General features: G+C 40.8%; 1 protein-coding gene across 2 annotated transcripts in view; it reads left to right on the forward strand.

Moving 5' to 3' along the window:
• Positions 1-235: 235 nt before the first annotated feature.
• Positions 236-25,098, forward strand: part of Plek (pleckstrin) — a 61,703-nt gene continuing 36,840 nt past the window's right edge. For both annotated transcript variants that reach the window (XM_036201701.1, XM_036201702.1), the window contains exons 1-2: positions 236-433; positions 15,837-16,099. In XM_036201701.1, the coding sequence (XP_036057594.1) occupies positions 16,058-16,099 (42 nt within the window). In that variant the 5' untranslated portion in view covers positions 236-433; positions 15,837-16,057. The remainder of the gene's footprint in view (positions 434-15,836; positions 16,100-25,098) is intronic.

Here is a 25,098-nt window from a genome sequence, read left to right on the forward strand (position 1 = left end):
TTGTCATCTCATGCCTCACTTTACCCTTCTGCAAAATGTAGACAGTGGTGGTTTCCTTGGACGCATGGACTGAGCTCTATAAACAGTTCTCTAAAGGGGAACCATGGGGGTCATAGGGAGACCATATTTGCACTCCACTGGCATCTACTGAAGGGTGGCTGGGCTGGATCCTAAAGGACACAGAGGAAGTTTCTCTGACTTTTGCTTTTTACCTGCTTTTTTTTGTAGTGTTAAAACAGGAACACCTCACTGCCTTTGTGGTTACCATGGTGATTCAGGTTCATTTTAGAAGGAGTGACAGGACAGATTGGTCTGAAGAATTGTGAAATCTCACACTCTAAAAATAAGGACTAGGAAGTCACAGTGACTCTGACAATGGAGGATGGGTAGAACTTCTGCTACCTCTCAGCAAGACGGAATCAGAAGATCCATGGTGAGTCTGGCATGCTGCCAGGGTATGGGTCTCCAGTTTGTCAGGGAACAGTTGTATGAGTGATAAGTCAAAAGAGTGCCACCAACTGTGACATTTCTTTCTCTTTGGATTCTTTTTATGCTTCATGTCTTCCCTCCTGTTCTGTGCCTTTATACCATCAGGCATCTGTTCCTAGGCTATTCATTCTTACTACACAGACACAGAAATAATTTAATGGGCATTAAACACAAGGATTCCTGTAACATTATTTAAGAAAATTTCAAATATGGAAAAGTAGGCTGTATTCAGTATCCAGCTTCAATAGGTCCCAATCCCTGGCTAACATATATACCTATCACTAACTGCAGTGAGAGTCTCCAGCAGCCAAGAGTATGCAAAATATCCATGAATGCAGTGAGGGCTAGACTTTTCTATATGAGGGGTAAATAAGGAAATGCATACTTTCTGATGGTAACTTTCTCTTTTTCTTCATCTTAAAAAAAATCTCTTTCTGGGGTTGTAAGAGCATGGTGGGGTCAGAATCATGAAGGGAAAACCCACAGAAATAGTGACCCAAGCTAATAGGAGCTCATAGACTATGGACTGACAGCTGGGGAGCCTGCATTGGACTAACTAGGCCCTCTGAATGTGTGTGAAAGATGTGTTTGTGGGTCCCCTGGCAATGGGACTAGGACTTATCCCAGGTACATGAACTGGCTTTTTAGACCCAATTCCCTGTGGTGTAATGCCTTATTCAACCTTGATGCAGGAAGGAGAGGCTAGGTCTGTCCTCAACATTGCATGGCAGCCTGTGTTGACTACCCAAGGGAGGTCTTACCCTCTAGGAGGAGGGGATGGGGATAGCGTGGGGGTAGGTGTGTGTGTGTGGGGGGGAGTGGGGGAAGAAGAGGGAGGGGGAATAGGGGTTGGCATGTAAAAGGAAAGAAAAATTTTGTTTAATAAAAAATTATATAAAAAAATCTCTTTTTGAAAATCTGTCTCTGCACTGCTACAATTCTTTACATAAAGCTACATATCTCTCTTTACATAATGCAGCTCTCTCCTGCAAAGCCACACATCTCTATACACAGTTACGTCTCTTTTTTACATAGCTCCACATCTTTCTTCTACACACATTTCTTCTCTCTACTTTGCTACATTCCTTCACACACTACATCATTCACTCACTCGTTATTCACTCACTCACTTACTCACTCACTCACTCACTCACTCACTCTCCTCTACACACACATTTCTGCCCTACTTACACATCTCTATTCCACAGCAAAAACTCTGGACAAATATGATTTACATTTTCAGGGTCACAAAGCATTTCTTGAGTAAATAATAAGAGACAGAGCTGCCGGGTGGTGGTGGTGCATGCCTTTAATCCCAGCACTCGGGAGGCAGAGGCAGGAGGATCTCTGTGAGTTCAAGGCCAGCCTGGGCTACCAAGTGAGTTCCAGGAAAGGTGCAAAGTTACACAGAGAAACCCTGTTTCGGGAAAAAAAAGAGAGAGAGAGAGACAGAGCCATTCTGACACATGTAAGGAATTGTTTCTCTCAGGCTTAGGAGGTCGAGCTGACTGGGCATGATGAATAAAGCAGGCATGTAGCTCCGCTGTGTGATATTTTGTTTGTGTTCTGACAAATAAAGCTTGCCTTGAGATCAGAGGTCATAGCTAGTCACTAGTTAACCACAGAGGCCAGAGAGTGACATTAAAATTCAGGACTTAAACAATAAATAGTTAGTTGGCTGAACCTTGAGGTTAGGAGTACATGCATAAAGTCGATTGCTGCAGGGAGCTTATGTCTTAATGTTATCTGCAGGTTTTGGTTAAACAAACAGACACCCGGAACTTGCCCTTGTGCAATTTGTCTCTAGGGGTAACTAGTCTACTTTGGACTTGCTCTGAGGTCTTAGCTAAGTATATGAAAAGTTGTCTTTGTAGCTGAGGATACAGTTATTTTCCTGCATCAGTCTGAGCATAAAAAATATCCTAGTATTATTTTTAGTCATCAGAATTATACAGATTAAACAAAAATCATCTTCCTGATCATCCACAACTATTATGAGTGCCCAAAGATGGAATATTTTCATGAGATAAACACACAATCAGTGGGAAAATACCCATAGATGTTTTTAAGGAAGAAATGTAGTAACACATGAAAACATTATAGACAGAACAACCAATCCAGAGTCTGTGGTCTGTAAACCTTGCTTAATGAGGTTCCTCCATCAGAGGGTTATTCCTCTGGTAGGTCGACACTTGAATTATCAATTGCCATGTGTTGTATATTCTTATTGGCCACCAGCATATCCCTATTCAATTTTACATTATTTATATTTCTTTTTTAAAAAAATTATTCTCTGAGAAATTCATACATCTATATGATATGTTTCCATCATCCATATCCATTGCTTCATCTTCTCTTCCTCTTACTCCCACTGAATCAGTCCCTTCCTATTTCTTTATCTTCTTTTGTGACCTGCTGCATTTAATCAGGGTTGTTGTATGAGCATGAGTTTGGGATTATTTACCAGTGCATATGCAAGTTACCAGAGATGTGCCTCTAAAAATATTACTTCTTTTTCCCCAGCAATAATTAACCTACAATGGCTCCTCAGGGAGGGGTAGGGTCTTAAGAGCCCTCTATCCATGATGGAATATTAACGGGTCTAATATTGTGCAGATTTTGTGCAGGTAACTAGAGCTATTGTGATTTCATGATGCAAAGCCACACCATGTCCAGGAGATCTTTCCTCCCTTTTGTCTTCCAGCTCTTACATTCTCTCTGCTCCATCATCTGTGATGCTCTGTGAGCCTCTGAGAAGGTGATAGAGTGCTACATAGGGCTGAGCACTCACCAGTCACTTATTCTTGACATTTAGATAGTTGTGGGTCTGATGTGAATCAGCTTGACAAATGCAAGTCAAAGTTCCTCACAGCAAGGGAGAGAACAGTACAATTTGTAGGCATAAACACAAATATTTAGATGACAGTTTGACACCATGTCTCTTCAGCAAAATAACAGGAGTCTATCTCCTCACCCTTCTGGAATTACCACCTTCCCAGCCAGGGATGGGAGGTTTACAGTTTCAGGCATGAATTCTCTCTTAGAAATGACCCTAAATTCCAACCAGGAAGAAGTTGGTTACCCCCATAAAGGTCTTGTCAGTATTATATCAGTGGGCACATATGCCTGGCAGGCCAATACTGTAGTGCACAGGGTTCACAGCTGGGCAAGATCTTTGATGGCTTTCCTCTGCCATCAGCCTGCTCAGCACCCAGCACCATGAAAGCTCACTTCTAAAGAAGAAGCTTCAAGTTCAGCTCCAGTTAGATTTTTCTGTGCCCTGCAAAAAAAATATGTTGTGTCTTCAGCAGCAGCATCTTAGTATTCAGTTCAGCAGTAGTCTATTTGGGATGCTTCTGGAATTTCCCTGGCCAACAATGCTCAGGGAAGTATCCTACACCAGGCACCACAATTTTCATTTTCAAACTCATGGCTCCTGGGAGCCACATTATCTATCCATGCAGGGTACCTCAATTAATATATTTTACAAGTTGTATTTTAATTAGCTTATACAATAGGCTTTCATATGGCATTTTCATATCTCCTAAGTGTCAATCCTTCCACCATATCTCCTCCCATCTCCTGCCCTGATCCCTAATGAACTCTTTCTAACTGAGTCTTCCATGATCCTTTCATCATCTGTGTTCTGTGATTACCCATTTTAATGTGTTTTTTCTTCTTCCTTCATGACCTCTTACTAGCTTCTTGGCCTCTACAGATACTCCAAGTTAAGCTTACAAGTTTAAAACTTTGAAATTAGGATTCTGAAACGAGACTGCATACAGCCTTTGTCTTTCTGAGCCCAGGTTACCTTAGCATGGTATTTTCAGTTCTATCCATTTTATTGTAATTTTGTGATTTCTTTTTTCTTCATAGCTGAATAGAGTTCCATTGTGTATATGTTAATACCACATTTTCATTATCTGTTCTTCAGTTGATGGACATCTAAGCTGATTCCGATTTCTAGCTATTGTGCATGGGGTATCAGTGAACAAGGATTTGCAAGTACATTATTACTATTAATAATACATTGGGTATCTGACTAGGAGTGAAATATCTAGGTCATATGTATTTCTATTTTTTCTTTTTGAGAAATCTCACAGAGCTCCATAGTGACTTAAACTGCTTTACACTTCTACCAACACTAAATAAGGATTCCATTTCCCCAGCATCTTGCTACTTCAGAAGTGCCTTGTTCTTTTTTATGACATTGACATTTTTGAGGAATTTAGTCAGATATTTTGTAGAATATTATGCAGTTGGGGCTTTATCTAATTATTGATTCATGATTAGATATCAAAATATTTACCTTCACCAACTTGAATCACCACTATTAAATTTTTTCCACTGGGCTCTGGCTGAGCAAGTGTTTATCATATTTCTCCTTAATAATGTTATTTTCTTCGTCCTCTCTATTTGGTAAAAGAAAGCCATTATGTACAGTCCTAAGAGTAAGAAATGGGGAATTTCATTTCGTTTTCATGGGTAGTCTAGCTACATAAATTATCTGAAATTCTTGGAATGTATGTCTCTTTCCTTTTTGAACTCCACATCATTTATCAATTTTATAATTTGATCAGTAATGTAATACAGTCACCCTTAGGCACCCACAGGGGATTGGCTTCAGGTTTTCAAGTTCCTTGTGTAAAATTTCATAGTAATTGAATACAACCTATATATATATATATATATGTATATATATATTCTTATATATTTAAAATTACCTCTAGATTGCTTATGAAACTTAGTGCAATATGAATGTTGTGTGCTACATTTGATCTTAGCCAAAGAACTACAAAAGAACCATAAATGTTGTACAAATAGTTGTAATGCTATAGTACTATGTAAATGACAAAAATTCTGTTATACTTCATATAGGTATGATTTTTTTGAATATTTTCCTTCAATGATTGTATCTGCAGATGGAGAGTTAGTGTTTGCTCTCCAAATTGTTTCAGTTTTGACAACTGGGTGTTTTTTCAGATTTTTTTTTGTCTTTGATGTGACACATAATTGTGGATTCATTTATTAATTTTTCAAATTAAACACTTCTTTAAAATACTTTAAATTTATTTTTATTTTGTGTATATCAATGCTTTGCCTACCAGCATGTATGTGCACCATGATGCTGCCTGTATCCCCTGAGACTGGAGCTATAGATAGTTTTGAGACACCATACAGGTTTGGGGAATGGAATCTTGGTCCTCTGGAAGAACATCCAGTGTTCTTAGCCACTTAGCCATCTCTCCAGGTCCAAATTAAATACGTCTTAAAATCACTTTAATTTTGACAGTACAAGTTGATCCTGGGTCACCTTGTGTGTTTCATACTAGAATTGTAAAATCATCCATTTCTCCAAAAAGCTCTAGTTCTTTTTACTGGAGAATAATATTAGAAATCAAGATCTGAGATCCAAGTGTGCTTGTTATTACTACCAGAGTGTTAACAACAGTTTCTCACTGATAATAAAGCAAGGGAAGCTTTCTGTGTGGAAACCACATTTTTAAGAAAAATGGACATATATATCACATGCTTCTACACACACATTACACACATATAAAATAATTCCATGTGAATTTTCCTGTCTGTTGAACTAGAAGCCTGTTTCCTGGACACCAACTAGATACCTTCTAATGTATTTAAATGAGTCAGGAAATGGAATTTTTTTGGCTATTCCCATGAATATCTTAGGTAAAGATCTTTGCAAACAGAGGTACTCTCTTTTTTTAAAAATGTATTTGTTTAATAACAATGACAATCTATTGGAAAGAAGGGAGAGAGAGAGAGAGAGAGAGAGAGAGAGAGAGAGAGAGAGAGAGAGAGAGTCCTTTTAGAGAAGGGGACAGATTTGTTTACTATTCAGAACAATAAAGATTATCTCTTTCAGAGGCAAAATTTGGGCACGTTTACTTGTGGCTTATTGTAAAGGATTCAGGCTTCTTGAGCTCAAGGTTCCTTAGGGGCAATGCACAGTATCCACCAGAGAGGATCTTTGCTCTTCACAGCACTTGAGGGCAAAGAGTACCTCTACAAACATTTGTCTCACTCTGCTTTATTAGGATATAAGTAACAAAGTCCGCTGTCTCATCCAAAGGTCCAGATATTGTATGTGTCGGCCACGAGCCTGGCAGGGCAACCATTTGCTTGCAGCTAGGTAAAATCCCAGACTTGACAAGGTTTGGATACTTTCCTTTCAATTTAGGATCAATAATAGCAATTTTGTGATATTTCTCAGGTTAATTTAAGGTTCTTTTGAGTAACTAGAGATAATGGAAAACTCAAATAGGGCTACTATTGCAACTCTCATGTAGAATAAATAAAAAAATTGCAATTCAACATCACAACTTGTTTAAAGGAGAGGTGAAAGACAAAAACATACAGAGTCAAGGAGTGTTGAAATCCACTCACAAATGGACAGGAACCTGGCTCCACCAGGGAAAGTGCAGTAGGAAATCAGGGCTTGATGGAGTCTCTTGAAATGCAGTTCTGTTCTTGTTAGGATTTGTATTGCCACCAGTTATCCATAACTTACAGTTATAAAAAGGCCCCTAGACAAGGAGAGGCACACACATTTATAGAAACGCATAATCTAGAAGATTTACTGTAAGTTATAGTGTTATTTTGTAGACCTGTCATATGATGGCAGAAAGCAGAAAGATATATAAGGCGTGAAGATCAGAAACTAGCAGCTTTTGGCTGGTTAAGCTTTTAGGCTTTTGGGGGGGGGGCATTTTTTTATTATTATATTTGTGTTTTAATTTTACACATCAGCCATGGGTTCCCCTGTCCTCTCCCCTCCCGCCCCCATCCCCACCTTCCTCCCATCCCCTCCCCTCTATTCCCATCTCTTCCAGGGCCAAGACTCCCCTGCGGATTCATTTAAACCTGGTGGATTCAGTACAGGCAGGTCCTCCTGTCACTTCCTTCCAGGCTGAGCAAAGTGTCCCTGTGTAAGCCCAAGGTTCCAAACAGCCAGCTCATGCACTAAGGACAGGTCCGGGTCCCACTGCCTGGATGCCTCCCAAACATTTCAAGCTATTCAATTATCTCACTTATCCAGAGGGCCTGATCCAGCTGGGGCCTCGACAGCCTTTGGTTCATAATTCATGTGCTTCCATTCATTTGGCTATTTGTCCCTGCACTTTTTCCAATCTTGGTCTCAACAATTCACACTATTACAGTCCCTCCTCTTTCTCGACAATTGGACATCTGGAGCTCCACCTGGGGCCTGGCTGAGGATCTTTGCATCCACTTCCATCAGTTATTGGATGAGAGTTCCAAGATGACTGTTAGGATGTTTGGCCATCTGATCACCAGACTAGGTCAGATCAGGCTTTCTCTCGACCATTGCCAGCAGTCTACAGAGGATGTATCATTGTGGATTTAAGGGGACCTCTCCAGCACTCTGCCTATTCCTGTTCTCATGTGGTCTTCATTTATCATGGCCTGTTATTCCTTGTTCTCCCTTTCTGTTCTTGATCCAGCTGGGATCTCCTGCTCCCCTAAGCTTTCTTTCCCTCAAATCTTGCCCTTCATTACTCCCACTGTCGTCCAGGTTGTTCATGTAGATCTCATCCATTTCTGTCATTGGGTGATCTCTGTGTCTTTCCTAGGGTCCCGTTTTCTAGGTAGCCTCCCTGGAGTTGTGTAGCAGTCTAGTCATCTTTGTTTTACATCTAGTATCCTCCTATGAGTGAGTACATTTTTTTTTCCAGAGCTGAGGACTGAACCCAGGGCCTTGTGCTTGCTAGGCAAGCACTCTACCACTGAGCTAAATCCGGCTTTTGAGCAGCAATTCAGCTGAGATTCATTCAGATGAGGACACAGAGGCTTCCAGTCTGAGGAAACAGGATTAGCTGAGGAACTGGTGAGGTGAGGTGGCTGTGGCTTGTTCTGCTTCTCTGATCTTCCAGCATTCACCCCAATAACTGGCCTCAGGTTTGATTTTATTAAGACCTATTAAGATTCATGCTACATCTGGCGCCCAACATTCATGGTATGAATTCTTGAAAAAGCTACTTGCCTGTGGCCTTGCAGGACCCCAGCTCATACCCGAGCTACGCACAGCTGGTTGTGGTGGAGCATGCTGGTAGGATTTGCTGAAGCGGGCAGAGGCAGGAGAATCCTAAGTTTGAGGCCGGCCTAGGAGGCTTGCTAAGGAAAAGCAGTGGGCAGGTGATGGTGGGACCATGGAGTCAGAGGCTGCTGCTCCTAGTTGCTGGCTGTTTCTCATTGTGTTGATGACAGCGTTGATGCTGCTACCTGGGACAAAGGAATTACTGCTGCTTGCTCAGAGAAGAATTGCCAGAACCATCATGTTACAAGAAAGCATCGGCAAAGGTCAGTTTGGAAAAGTTTGGCAAGACAAATGGTGGGGAGAAATTGCTGTGAAGATTTTCTCTTCTATGGAATAACTTTCACGGTTCTGAGAGATAGACATTTATCAGACTGTGATTGCTTCAAACCACAGAGGAGGCAAAAAAATATCTAAAGGGAACCATGATCATGCCTAACAGTAACTTTGAAATCTTCAAAAGGATGATGCAGGACCCCACAATGACAATTCCACATGGACTATGATAAAACCATTAAGCTGATTAACACCATGGAATGATTGACTTTGGACTACAAACTGCTCAGGACTATTTTGAGATGGCTAGCTGAGATGATCCAGATTCATAGACTACTCAAGCAAGGACTTGAGACAAGCCCTACATTTTCTCATTATGCAGCAACTGGACAAATGATACAGGACTTGATGATTAATCAAAAAATTTTCTTTTCAGGATTCCCTAAAGATGTCTTCATCTCCAGAAAGCAGGAAGTAATTTAAGAAAATGGCGCCCACATTCCTAAGGGGTGGGGTGGATAGTTTTTTGGTTGTTTAATGAGTTTTGGATATTGTCATTGTTTACAATGGTTGGTTACAAGTTGTTAATTGTTAATGGTCAGCAAGAAAAGCTGAACATGGAGATTAGATTCAGAGGTTTTGTTTTAAAAAAAGGAAAAAGAAAGAAGAGAATATAGATATGAGGTAGATCATTGACTCTACTCTGATAAAAAAAGATAAAGAAATAATAGGATAAATGGGTAGATCACTGAATCTGCTCTAAAAAGGAAAAGGGGGAAGATATAAAAATGACAAAAGGTAGATTATTGAATCTATTATAAAAAGAAAAAATAAAGAATATGAATATGATAAGATAAAATGGGAGATTGTTGAATCTACTTTTAAAATGGAACTACTTGTTTTACATAGAATAAGTAATGAAATTTTTTTTGTCTGAGTTTATCAAATGTTACTGGACTAGACATTGTTAATATATATAATGGAGTTTTTTGTCTGAATCTGTCAGATGTTAATGGACTAGACATTGTTAATGTAATTCTTGACTTTGTATATTGTATATACTTATTGGATATAATTTTTCTTATATTAGTTATAAGCTTTTTAAAATTTTAGACAAAAAGGAGAAATGTGGTGGTATGTGTTCTCCAAAATATTGTGCACTCTAATAAACTTATCTGGGATCAGAGACACAACAGCCACAATATTAAACATAGAGGATAGGCAGTGGTAGCACATGTCTCTAATCCTAGCATTCCAAAGGCAGAAATCCTTCTGGATATCTGTGAGTTCAAGGCTACATTGGAAACAGCCAGGCATGGTGACACATGCCTTTAATCCCAAGAAGTGGGCCTTTAATCCCAGGGAGTGATGGCAGAAAGAAGAAAGATATATAAGGCGTGAAGATCAGAAACTAGCAGCTTTTGGCTGGTTAAGCTTTTAGGCTTTTGAGCAGCACAGTTCAGCTGAGATTCATTCAGATGAGGACACAGGGGCTTCCAGTCTGAGGAAACAGGATTAGCTGAGGAACTGGTGAGGTGAGGTGGCTGTGGCTTGTTCTGCTTCTCTGATCTTCCAGCATTCACCCCAATAACTGGCCTCAGGTTTGATTTTATTAATAAGACCTGTTAAGATTCATGCTACAATCATAATCTTTTTTGTCCCTCATACCAAAGCTTTAAATTTTCCTTACACCAGGAATGAGTCCTACACCCTTCCCAAAGCTATTGGTGATTTGTAGGAGTGTAGGAGAATCAGTAAGGAAAACATCTGAAGAAAAGCCTGGACACCCATGTAAGAGGGATGCTGTAAGAGGCTCTAGTGATCTGGTCTAGGAATGGGGGCTAATGTAGAACATTTGCTCAAACTCAAACTCCCTTGAGAAAGAGAAATCTTGAATGATGACATTGAGAATTTCCTTTACTGACCAGTAGGTGTTGCTAGGAAGTCATGAGGAAGGTAGGCGGGGCAACATCTAATCCAACATGAATTGAGATGGGTAAATGGGTGAACTTATGAATGGTGACTTCCAGTCTCTCTCTCTCCATTATAGCAAAATGTCTATCTGAATATGGACTCAACAAATCATTGTCTTCATCTGTTTTTGCCTTGTGTAAATACCATCAAATGCTGAGTCTTTCACCCACATATTTTTAATAATTTCTAATTAATGACAGTGTAATGGGGACTGGTTAGCAAGCCCTTTATAATTTTATGTGATGAGTATTTGTATAAAACATTGACTATAAAGAAGTATCAACTGCTTGTTGAAAATAGGGCTGGAAATGGCAGGGAAGGAACTGAAAGGCTTCTGAACTGGTTTCTTCTCAGCTTTCCTGGCTCTCAGAGGCCTTTCACTTTTCTCCATTATGACTTGGGGCTCACTTTTGGGAAACAGTCCATTCTCTATACCATTCAGGATCTTCTGAGTGTGATCAGTCCACATGCTGCCCCTTCAGTGACCAGAGAAGGGAGTCTGAGGTCAAGTGATGCTCATCAGAAGTTCGGTGCTTGGAGACTGTGTGGAGCTTGGAAGTCATGGGTATATTGTCTTATGATATCTTAAAACTATACTCTGGTAGTTCTTGCTTTCTAGAACCCATAGCTGCCATGTTTCTTTCTTTCCTCAGAATGCCAGGCTTCATTGTTCCTTTAAGTTTATGAATTGTCTTGTTTTCTTCAGCAAATCCCCATTTGCCTCTGTCATCAAAAGAAAAAGCTCCCAACTCAAAGGAATAAAAGACATGATTTATTCTGGAGCAAATTTGAGTAACCATGGTCCAGGAACATTCATTTAGATCTCCCTAACTATAGTTTTCCAATGGGAAGCAGTTTTGTGGAGTATTATAGTAACAGTACAAAAGAACATTACAAGTCAAGACACTAAAAAATACATTCGTGGGGACATCAGAGAGGCAGGTTAGAGCAAGATGGGGCAAATCTTTCCTATGGGCCTCAGATACTCTCTGATCACATTGTTAACTTTTAAGTTGGTTGAAAATAATGGTCTGCTGAGTTATTAAATTACAGAAGCTTTTGTCTATTAGTCACAGGGTATTAGTCACGTCACAGAGGTGGGCAACCCCATGGCTATTTAGGGAGTGAAAGCTAGCCCAAGATTTGGTGTCATTAGGCTCTCTGCCCTCAAAATGTCCCAACCCATCCACACAACTGAACCTATCCCCACCACTGCAGTTAGAATCAGTGCATCAGTCTTTGCAGACACAGCTTCTTCCCAGGAATTCTCTGTCATACCAAGAATAGTCAAAGTTGCTTCTGTTGACTGTAGCTGACAGATCAGGACTAGTCTAGTAGGATAAAGGTTTTAACCCCTCAGAAACTATCGTAATGGATTCTTCAAAATCTCTGTTAAACTTACTGTTGAGAAGGGCTGATCTCAGGTTGATGGTAACTTGTCTGAAGGTAAAGAATAACTATCATTTACAGACCTTGACTGTACTCCATACAATGTCCTAAACATTAACATGTATTATCTTGTTTAATATTCAGAATGGCCTCATTGGATAGGCGTTATTACAGATGATAAATCTGAGGGTGAATGGCAGTTGCTTTCCCATTATCTTATAAAGGTTTACTTTATAGAGTATTAGCTTTTCAAAACTGCATTAAATTTTTTAGAGCAGCCATAATCAAGTATCTCCAAGTGGGTAGCTCTAAACACACAGACATCTTATCTCATGCTTCTACTAGTCTGTAGCACCATGTTTTCTGAAAGACAGCCTTGCTTACATCTTCCAGCTGGTTCCCTTGGATTATAAATTCATTACTACAATTCTGCCTTTGTGATCACAATGGGTTTTCCTTCCTGAGTGTCTCTTTTCCTTATATGAACAGTCATAGTAGATTTGGTGCCCCTTTGTTCAAGTATGACCTCATTTTCCTTAACCATTTGTATCTATGGTGACCCTATTTCCAAATACATTGTATTCTGAGGTACTGGCTTGCCAGAATTCTTACTTTAACTTAATCTATAACAAAGTCTTATTAAGGATTGCTCAAAAAGAATTCTGCAGTCAAGTAAGTTTGAGACCTACTATTAAAGGAATCTCTGATTTCACTGAAACCTGGGGTGAAGTAATGCTGGTCTGCTCTCAGCCTGCCGGGACAACCCCAGTGTGGGTGCCTCCCCCGCCTCTGGCTTTCGCTTTTATGGGCTGTGTCACTTAAGACAAGCACTCCTCTTCTTGAGTCTGAGTTTCCTTTTTTCTACGAAACAATACTACCCTTTCCTCACAGGTTTCTCGAGGGAGTAAATTAAGGCTGGCTAAACAACATCCGCTCCAGTGTCTGACATAGAAACAGGCACGCGCTTCAGAGCAGGCACTTTTGTCATGCTAGCCAGATGGTTCTGAATTTCTTGGCAGTTTTTTTTTTAAATTTAATTTTTTGTTTTTAGAGAATTTCATATGTGAGTAATATTTACATAATTTTTACTTCTTTTTTTCACCCCTTCCAATTTCTCCCATATTCTTCCCAACCCTCTCGACCTAATGGTGCCTTCCTTTGTACAGTTATTCCTGCTCCCTGGAAAATACCCCCACAACAAAATACCATAAAATCTTACAGGATCCATCTAGCGTTTGGTGTTGCTTTTATATACACCTCTGACCTCTTGGGGCTGGATAACCCATCAGGGGGCTTATCCTTGGAGAAAATTGATTCTCCATCTTTCAGCAGCCATTGATTGGTTGTAGCTCTTCCTCTAAGGGTGTGGTCATGTGAGATTTCCCCTATCCACGTTGGTATATCAACTGGTGTCATTACACAGGCTATAGTTAATCAACCATATTGTTATAATGCTGAGATTTCATAGGTGCAGCATCCCTGCCTGTCTAGAAGGCACCATCCAGCCTTAGGCACCCTGGTTTTTTGGCTCCTATAATCTTTCTGCCTCTCTTCCACACTGTCCCCTAAGCTTTAGGTGTAGGGGTTGCATTGTAGTTGCATCAACTGGGACCCCGTGATCGGTGGTTCTTTGCATTTGACCAGTTGTCAATTTCTGTAATGATCAGAGTCAGCTGAACAAAAGAAGCATCTTTGATGAGGGTCAAGTGTAGATGTAACTGTCTTGTTAAATAAGAAACACAGAACCAATTGCAGAGTTAAAAACCATGAGGTCAGAGCAAGAGTGGAAAACCTTACCCTTCACTGCTTCTGCTGTCCTTCCTCTCTGCAAGAGACCTACTTCTGTGTGTCCCGTCTTTTTAATAGACTTTCTGTTCTGTTTTCTCATTGGTTGTAAACCCAGCCATGTGACCTCCTCATCACTGCCTGTCTGTACAGACCTCCAGGTCTTCTATGGTTGGTATTGAGATTAAAGGCATGTGTCTGCCATGCTGGCTGTGTCCTTGAACACACAGAGATCTACCTAGCTCTGCCTCCCAAGTGCTGGGATTAAAGGCGCACACCATTACCGCCCAGCTTCTGCTCTGGCTTGCTCTGACCTCAAGGCCACTTTATTAACATACAAATACATTTCAATACAAATAAAATATCACTATAGTCAAGAGCTACACTTATCTGTGGGTGTAAGTATTGAGAATACATTTAGAAAGTATACTATCTGGACTTTGAAAAATGGCAATAATAGGTTCTCCTCCTGGATCTAAGACCTCTCTCCAGCCAGGGGTAGTTGGCTAGGTTTACAGTATCGAACATGAATCCCTCCCTTAAAGTGAGCCTTAAATCCAATTAGACAGCTGTTGGTTACCCCCAAATTGTAAGTGCCACTACCGTACCATTGGGGAGATCTTGCCATGCAGGTCACTGCTGTGGTTCGTAGGCTTTAGAGCTGGATAGGACTGTTGATTAGCCTTTCTCTCTTGGCAGCTTTTGTAGCAGCTGCTGATGCTGAGAACCAGTCCTCATGTAGGGGGCTTCCAGGTCAGTTCCATCTCAAGTTCCCCATGGCCTGTGTCTGAAGTGTGTGCTGTCTTCAGCAACAGCTCTTGGTGCCCACCAAGGGCAATGATAATTAGCCTCTCCATATTTTTCTTCCCCCACTTGAGACAGGGGTCTCACTATATAGCCCTGGCTGTCCTGGAACTCGTTATGTAGACCAGGCTGGCCTCAAACTCACAGAGATCCATCGGCCTCTGCCTCCTGAGTGCTGGTGTGGATCACCATGCTTCGATCTATTGTTTTGAGAGTTTCCTTGACTATTCTGACCAGAAATTTGAAGGGAAGTTTCCCATGCCTGCCTGATACTGGGGTTTCTGTGAGGTAATCTATGACTCTTGTGGCACAGCTCCATTTCAAACACACACACACACACACACACACACACACACACACACACACACACACCATATATTTTTTAAATAAATATATAAAATAATGTTTTTCCTAAGACTTTCCCAAAGATCCCCAGTGTTATTTGGCTTTCCTTCCCCCTCTCCCTCAGTCTTACCCCTCCTCTCCTCTCCCCAGTTAAAGCCCCTCCCCTACTCCCTTTGCCCTGTTCACAGGCCTGCATCCTATTAAATCCATCTCTACAGTGCATTGTTCCCCCTCCGTCCCATGACCTCTTTCTATATTCCTGGCTTCTATGCTTACTTCAAGTTCACATGTTCACATCTAAAGATCTGGAGCTAGGTTTCATAAATAAGAGAGGACATGTGGCATTTGTCCTTCTGGGTCTGGATTACTTTAGTATAATATTTTTCATTTCCATCCATTTACCTACAGATTTCATGCTTTCATTTTTTCTTTACACCTGGGCCTCTTAAGAGTGTGCAGACAATGAAGGGGGTTGAGCACTCACCTAGCTGGGCTGGTGCACACAAAAGTGTGGGGATGGAGACAGCTTCTTGGGATTTTTATTAAGAACTTTTAAAATTTCAAGAATAATTTCTAAGTAGGGAAGTTTTATTGTTCATCTCTTATCATTTTTTTCCTCTTTAGGAGAAGAGTTTTACATATGTTAATAAAAACTTACATCTGTTAAATATTTGAATCAGCTTTACTACTTAATTTCCAGCATTAGGAAAGCATGGGCTGTTCAGCTGTATAGTTCCTTTTTCTGACTCGTCACCCCAGTGAGGGGAAAAGGATGTCATCATGTAGTCACCAGCAGAAGACAAATTTCGAAAGAGACCTCACTGTCAGAAGGGCAGCCCACAACCACGTCGGCTCTCAGAGGAGACTGAGCTCCTCAGTGAATGTGTCTGAAGAGTGGACCAGTGTGTCTGTCCACTAGGCATGGAACCAAAGCGGATCAGGGAGGGCTACCTCGTGAAGAAGGTAAGCAGGTGGACGGACCTAGAGAGGGGCTTGCCAAGGATTAGTGCTTGCTTCATACTCTGCCCATCCCTTGCAGGGGTGTTCCATGTTGCATCTATTAGGTTGGAATGAGAACTACAGAGAGTGTGCTGGGGTGGGGCTGCCTCCACATGTTCCACTACCCTTTTTGTCTCAAAAATGAATTAACCTAGCTCAGGCTTCAGCACTGTTTGCCCTCCCAAGCCTGAGAATTCCAGACTGCCAGGTGTGGAAGGCGAAAATCCAGATGAACTTTTTCATGATTTGAAACACTTTGCTTTTTGGTAAAACAAAAAAAAAAGCCTCAAGTTCTTCTGTTACAGAGGTTACCTGGAGGACTGTTCAGTTCTTATTTACATCTCAGGGGGCGGAAGGATTAGGGTGGTCTGGGTGGGGGTTATTTATAGTTCAGGAGATCTAACAATAAGCTGACAAAACAAAATAGCTAATTTCTTGGACCTTCTTGGACTTACTCCATGAAAGAAAGACCTTATGTTTTTCTTTTAAGGGCGTGGGGGTGGTTGGAGGTGGTGATGGTGGGTGTGGGCTGCAATTTCTTACTCACAACTTTAGTGAATTTGTATAACAGATCACAAAGTGGTAGATGTATCGTCTTAAAGAACACAAGTGGAGACATGAGCACACTAAAAATTGCTTCATGTCATGGAAAATCGAATTTTGTTAATGTCACTTGTCTTTCTTCTTCTGCTGTGTGTGTTTTGAGCTGTGAAAGTTCCTGGCACATTCACACGTAGGGGCTGCTGGCATCCTGTGGGCAATATGCTGAGCATAAACACACTTACACGAAGCCAAGTGGGTTCAGCAGCTCAGAATGTTGCTTCTGACTAAATCCACGGGTGGCTTTCTAACCAAGTAAGCAGGCAATGTGACTGTTATTTTCTTTTAAACTCAAATTCATTGGTTAATCAAATTTTGAGATTGAGTTTTACTCTACATCTCTTAATGTGTTCATAAGGCTGAACTTGAACTGGTCTCAAGCCTCCTCACTTGGTCTCCCAAATGCTGGGATTACAGGAATGAACAACCATGCCCAGCTGTGACTCTATATTTTAGAGTTGCATTTGTTTCTTTTCAGTTTTAAACAGTCTATGTCTATGGCCACTAAACAGTACACCTTGTGATCTGGTTCCATTTTTACTTTGGGTTAGAAAGAAATGGTGAAGAGACCATGATGTCAAGGCATGGGGGTGTGACAGAGTCAGGAGAAACAACCTCTCCAACCTCTCTAACTTTGGGCAGTGAGTTCTTTTTTCTTTCTTTCTTTCTTTTTTTAAAAATACTCTACGGTTTTCCTGAAGCAAAGCTAATCTTCATTAGGGTTCACAGTGTATCTGTTGTGGCCAGAGTTATGAGTTAGTGCTGGAGAATACATGGGCCTTCAATGTATTTTGAAATATCGTTTCTAAAAAGAACATGTAAAAGAAACAGCCGGGTGTAGGTTTTTGGTAACCGGCACCCATGCCTTCTCTCTCTGAGAACCGAAAGGAACTGTGGTTCACTGCTCTCCTCCCTGATCACACTGAATAGTAGCTCATTTTGTGTGTGTGTTTCTCTGTCTCTGTGGGTACATCTTCCATGGTGTGTGTACAAAGGTCCAAGGACAACTTGCAGGAGTCTGTTCTATTTGTCCCCCATGTGGATTCTGGGAATCTGACCAGGCCATTCTACTTGCTGGTGGGCAACTTTACATGCTGAGCCACATCACAGGCTGGGCCTTGTTTTAATACAAAATGACAAAATTGCTGTCATAAAGTTTGTGTGCTTGTATTTTGTAGTCACTATACTACAAAAATACAAATGATTCAATCTTCAGTAAGAGAGACCATTTCCCTAGAAAGTGGGGGTGGAAGATTCAGGACTGTGACACATCTGGACTTAATAGTTTTTAATCAGTCAGCAATCCTCTGAGATGGTTACCTATGAGGGTAAATCTAGGAAAGACTGGAAGAAAGCATAGAGAAACCTCACATCAATATTTCCACAATGGATGTCTCCCATAAGCCCTGTGGAAATGCACATTCATACTCCACTTCAATTTACATGATATTCAACCTAACATGCATCTGTTCACATTGCCTTGCATTTCCTCAGGGGCACTCCTTTTTGTAATATACTAAGATTTTTGGTTTTGATACTTTACTTTTGTTTGAATTTTCTTTCAGTGTCTGACCTCAAATCCAGGGCCTCACATATGGTTAGGCAAAAGTCCTTTACCACTGAGCTATACCCCCAACTCTCTAATTTGGCACTTTACAGATCTATTGGTTTTAGAAATAGTTTGTCAATTGTAGATGTAAACTTGAAGCTAGGATTTCCTAATTAGGCATCAAAATTCTTAACTTCTTTATATTTTAAGTTTCTTTCAGTTATATAATATGTGGGTTAAAAAAAATCTATCTATCTACCTACCTACCTACCTACCTACATATGTAGAAACCTAGCAAATGGTAGAAACGGTAGGTATCTCATAAGGGAAGATGGAAACCAAGAGGTACATATACCTAGTCAACTTGTGAGATGTGTGATGGTTCAATCAATCCCGAGGAAAGAACCATGAGAATCTTCTTCTGTGGAGACTTTAGGAGTCATGGGTGTGGCTGCTTAGATTAAAGCATGCCAAGTAACAATAATGGAAGTGATTTCCTGCTCTTTACTTCACTGTCCTATTCAGTTGAAGATTTCCAGGGTAGGAATTAAACATTCATTTCTCCTATGCCTTATGCAATATATTTTTTTTTTCCCGAGACAGGGTTTCTCTGTGTAATTTTGGTGCCTGTCCTGGATCTTGCTCTGTAGTAGCCTTGAACTTACAGCGATCTGCCTGGCTCTGCCTCCTGAGTGCAAATTAAAGGCATGCACCACCACCACCACCACCACCACCACCACCACCACCACCTGGCGCAATAATTATTTTTGAGTTAGGATATTATGATTGGAAAAAATATAACATTAGAAAATGCTGGTGTAGGAATTTTGTCAAGTCTTAGGGTTGATGGCTAATGGTAGAGACTGTAACATATCTCTTCTTTGTCCCCCCCCCCCCGCTCTCTTCCTCTCTCTTGCAGTGTCTCTGTCTCTGTCTTTCTCTCTCTCCATGTGTGTACAGGCTGTGACTCAGTGTATGTGCTGAGGTCAGTGGACAACTTGCAGAGGTTGGTTTTCTCCTTCCACCGTGTGGTTCCTGGAGATTAGACTCAAGTCATCAGGCTTGGCAGCAAGTGCGTTTCCTACTGAGCCATCTCATGAGCCCATGTTTCTCTTTTTGTTCTGTTAGAGATAACTGTCCGCATTTCACAATTTGTGTTTCCTCTTTTGCCTCCTGGCTAAGATCCTTAAATAGAGAGTACGGTTAAGAGGGGAGAGAAGAATGTGACTGTCACTCTTCAGCCCTTCATTCTAAATGGGACTCCTCACTGCCCAGTTTGTCACTTGGGAGTATTTTCAGGAGCGTCTGTGGCCCTGTCGATACACCAACCAACGTGATCGCTCTTCAACCCAAAAACCTCACAGAGAGTAGGTGACTTGCTCATTATCAGACGGCTGTAAGAGGATGACCTGGGGTTCAAACCCAGGCTTGCCTAATAGGATGACCCCATAATGCTATAATACCTGAAAGGCACAGGTATATCGCAAATAACACTGCATTTAGTAACTTCAACTCTTTCTGATTAGGGGATTAGTTTTTGAGAAATAGAGTTTGATTATTCCTGACTACCTAGGAAGTGGATATTCTTACAACCATAGCTGTAAAACAAGAGAAAATTCCTCCATGTTACGTCTTTCTTTGCTAAAATCTAGCTTCCATGACAACAGCCCAGCAATCACAAGGTACTTAAGGACAGACTCAAAAAACTTGTTGATAGACAGCACATGGTGAGAAATACAAGGCCAGGGGGCCAGGCAGGGATGAGTTTCCAGAGACTTACGGCAGAAGGTATATAGTGTTGAGCCCGGTGCTGAGGTTGTGTTGGGGAGAGGGGCTTGTTGGGGGTAGAAGGGAGATGAGAGACTGACTGGGGAAGGGTGTTGATCAAAGCACATTATATGTATGCCATTGTTAAAGAATAAGTAACTAAGTAAATAAACCAGAAGTGGGCAAGTCTGGGATAAAGAGAACAGAACAGAGTAAGGATTTTGTCCAAGAATTCTTTCCTGCAGCCATATTGTTTTCTGAACAGAATGAAATGATCCCTAGAAGTTTGCATTCCCTTCTGGCGGTAGTTAACATTTGTACTCACAATGTTAGGGACAGTTCTAGCATTTGGTGCATTAGTGCTTTATAGATCATTCTGAGGTTAACCCTAGGGAATGGATACAATTATCCATTCCTTGCAGATGAGGAAGTTGAGGTACAGAGAGGCAGAAGGTCTTGCTTAAGGCCCTCAAGATAAACCTTGGCACAGCTGATGTGGAACCAGGCAGTACGGCATGGGCATAACCCAGTGCTGTGTGTAACCACCGTAACTAGTTTTCATGTCATCTGCATTAGTTCAAACTGTACTGACCTTCTTTTTCCAAGAATTCTTTTCCCTGATAGATGGGTCCTGGGACGCTGTCAGGCCAGAATTATTCAGATGGTATTGCTTACAAAATTGGGCTCTGACCTGTCTGTATTGCGGCCATTTCTGAGGCCCTGCTACAAGCTAACAGTGTGCTAATCACTTTTAAGTGTATCATATCATTTAGTGTTTATAAGGAGAAGTAGGTACCGATGCTTAGAAAAAATAAATAGTTTGCTTAAGGTCTCAGAGCCTGGGAAAGACAAAGGTGAAATGTGAGCACAGACCTGAAGTTCAGAAAATCAGTTAAGTGTTCTGCCCTTCTGTACAGCTTATTTAATGTGCCTTTGTCAGAGAAAGTCCAGTCTCAGAATGTATTCATATAAAAATATACCACTGGATAGGCTTATTCCCTTGCTTCCAAAGGGTCTGACATGTAAAACAAGTCTCCGAGAAATTGTACAAGCAGGAATGTGGATGATATGATTCATGATGCAACAGAAATGAAATATTGATTTAATATAGCCTCACTTAAAATGAAATGGCCCCTAAGTATGTGGGAGTAGCATAATGACGCACAGTTCTTACTAAGTTTTGGTCATAATAGAATTCTTTGAACTTGGGCTCTGCATCAATGTATAAAATGAGAAGTTTAAAGGAAAGGGGAAGTTAGAAGAGGTCTGTCTCCATTTTGGGAAGTATCTGGGAGGGCCCTGAACACAACAGTCCACTTACCTCGGCACCGAGCCTCCAGTCCTGGCTTCTGTCAATGCAGATGGACATGCTGAACAAGAGGTTACCCTCCCCTCTGTTAGATCCTGAGCTATTTGACAATGGAGATACCATTGTGTTCATTTCTATACTCGCAACATCTAGGTCATGTTAAAACATGAGAAATGTTCTTATCATTTCTGGACTGAACTTTTCTCATGGAAGAAATGTGCTTAAAATAGACTTAAAATATAGGATTTAAAAAAATAAAATAGACTTTAAAAATAGACTTAGAAGAGACCAGAGAGTCAAGGTTCTATACTGCAGTAACATTTAAGGTATTCAAAAAGGGGGAAGAGGACTCAGCTAAGGAGGTCCTTCCATGATCATGTAACACATGTTCCCAGCAGTTACTACTACTTTTGCATTAAGGGAAAGGATCAGGGTTGCCAGGGAGACCTGGTAATAGAAGTCTAAAGGGCTAGCAGTACTATAGAAAAGAACGTGTAGAAATCAACGTAGAAAGGGCTGTGAAACATGAAGTTGAGTTTCTCATTTGTGCCTTATATATTTTTTATTAATACATTAACATTCAGTACTTCTCTCATCAGAGAGCTCACAAGTTTAATGTTTTCCTTTGATTGATGCAAATAAAAATGTTCTTGCTGGGCAGTGGTGGCGCACGCCTTTAATCCCAGCACTCGGGAGGCAGAGGCAGGTGGATCTTTGTGAGTTCAAGGCCAGCCTGGTCTACAGAGTGAGATCCAGGAAAGGTGCAAAGCTACACAGAGAAACCCTGTCTTGAAAAGAAAAAAAAAATGTTCTCTGAAACTTCTTCCTAGTGGAACTTCCAAGTAATCTGGAAGCCGAGTGTGGTATCTAATGCCTAAAATCCTAGTACTCAAGAGGCTGAGCAGGAGTATTACCACAGGTTCAAGGCTAGCTTGAGCAATGGAGGTGGGGATGGAGAAAGGACAATGATAAATTCAAGGTCACATTCAGCCACATAGTGAGTTTGAGGCCAGCCTTCACTGTCTCAAAAACAAACAAAAACAAAAACAAAACAAAACAAAACAAAAAAAAAAAACAAAGCTAAAACTCAAACCCTAACCAACCACTCCCAACAACAACAAAAATAAAAAATTAAAAAATTAAACTAGACACCTTTGAGCAAAACACGTATCCATTTTGCCTGTCTCTTCTTGGTATAAAACTATTCAGTTTCTCCAGAAGCTCTCCTGGAGAGACAGTGCCACCATGGAATTCTCTTGTGAACTCGCCCCAGTTACTTAGTAGCTGTCTGGGTCCTTGAATGAGGCATCTGTCCCCAAGATACCTGAGAAGCATAGAATTTGCACAATTAGTCTATGCTTATGAAGAGCAGGGCAAAGAGATGCATGCATTCAACGTGGCACACTGGGAATAGGAACAGGCCAGTCTCTTTACATGTAGTGATATGAGGTTTCGGTATAGACAGAAAAGTATACACAATTAAGCAGCATCCCTGACCCTGCCCATCATTGGCCATCATTATCTGGGCTCTAGGAGGTCCTAGAAGACCTGGTAAGTTGTCAGGACTGTGTGAACTCTCTTCTAGTGTGGCAAGTTTCTCCTTGAGCTGGCACAGGAGCATCAGCCTTCCTCCAACCCCCACCCTGTGGCCAGCTCATGATGCCTGAGGAAATCCTAATTGCTGGAGGGCTACTTTCTGATAGCCAAGGGTAGGGGAAATCTGTGTATAAACTATTCTTTCCTGTTATGTTTGCTATGATTCCTCTCTGTTTTTATATCTCAGTTTTGAGTGATTGAGGGGATGAGATGATTGAGTTGGTGTGAAAATTCCTGAAATATGCCTGTAGCTGAAACAAATATGATAAATGGAACATAAGTAGGACCAAAGTCAGAAGACATTAATGTCAGGTGACCACACATAATAACTGTCTTTGTAGCCTCTCAGCTTTAGTTTCAAAGGGCTGGCACAGTTTTGTTGTTGGCTCTGAGACAGGATCTCACGACGACGAAGTCCAGTCTGCCCTCAAAAGTGTTAGCTTCCTGTTTCAGCCAGGATTACAGGCAAGTTCCACCAGGTCAATATGACTTCATTTTCATTTTGAGAACTTCGTCCCTCCTGTGACCCATTTATGGACTGGCTGATAAATGTAGCTATAGGAAACAATTCTAAAATTAGCCTTGTAAATTTACATAGTAAGTTTGCATAAAAAATGGGATTTAGAAATATTCTCTACACATTTACAAAAGGATATTTTAAGAACTTAACCATCTTTTCAATGTATGACAGGACTTAGGATTTAATGACACAGCTCATATTTCTTTCTTTTTCTTAAAGTTATTTCAATATTTTGTTACATTATTTTTTCTGTTCAATTATATTTCTTAAAATACCTAACTGCAACCCATTTTAATGTAGTTTTCAGATCCCATTGTCTTTTCTATGGTTAATCACCATAAGTAGGATTGAACTTTGAAGTTGTTTCCCCTGTATCAGAGACAGATTTTTCCATGGCTGTCATTTTATGTGTTTTCAAAGCAGTGACATATTCATTCACTTTGCAGTGTTCAGAAAGTCCTCTTGAAGAGTGGCTAGTGCTCCTGACCACAGATCCATCTCTCCAGCCCTAGAAGCCTTTCTTGACTTTCTATTTTCATTATTTTGGTAATTTAAAGCTTATTTATCTAGTTATACATAGCCCAAGACTAATGGATACTCCATGCTCAGGTATTTTTAGTGGATTTTTTTGAGTCTAGCAAACAGAGAAATGACATATGAGTGGCGTTCAACTTGTGAGTCATTACACTTTGCTCCTATTCATTTCCTCCACCATCTCCTCCCCCATGCCCTCTCACACCCTCCAGCTGGTTCCCTTTGTTGCCAGCTGGTCACCCTTTTGCTTATCTTACCCTCTTTATTTCCCAACTGTGGTGTAATCTCTTCCTCCTTCTCACAATCTATTTTCTAGTTTCATGATACACACACACACACACACACACACACACACACACACACACACCCGCCCATGCGCATGCGCGCGCCCACAGAGGGAGAGAAACAGAGACACATACAGACACACACACACACACACACACACACACACACACACACACACACATATATATATATATATACATATACACACATATATAACTTTAAATCTAGGTACCACATGATGCTTTTTGGGTCTAGCTTACTTCAAGTAACACAATAATTTCTAGCTGTATCCACCTTCTTTAGCTGTATCCACCTTCTTGCAGATGTCATAATTTCATTTTTGTTACCCCTTTGTAAAAATGTGTATGCGTCTTTATTCATTCAGCTGGTGAAGGACATCTAGGCTGGGTCTTTGGCTTGGCTTTTGTAAACTGTGCAACAGAATTGGCAGTATTTAAGCAGTGGTTTCTGGATGCCAGATATCATGTCCAGCAATGTACATGGGTAGCTTTATTTAATCTCCAAACAACCACTAGGATGTAGATATTATTATCTTCATTTTTCAGATGTAGAAAATGAGGTTTAAAAATAATTGTGCTTAAGTAGTATTTCTAGCAAGTGTTGGGTGTGAGACAGATCAGCTTAGGGCCTGCAGTCACCACAGACATAGTATCTTAGAGACATTATATTTACATCTTAAGTTGGCCTAGAAAAATATGGTTTAGAAATATTCTCTGCACATTCCAAAAGAAGACACCCCTCTTCACCTTAGGGCCTGCACCATCTCTGCAGCCTGTGGCAAG

The sequence above is a fragment of the Onychomys torridus genome, chromosome 10 (genome assembly GCF_903995425.1).
Source record: "Onychomys torridus chromosome 10, mOncTor1.1, whole genome shotgun sequence".
Classification (NCBI taxonomy): domain Eukaryota; kingdom Metazoa; phylum Chordata; class Mammalia; order Rodentia; family Cricetidae; genus Onychomys; species Onychomys torridus.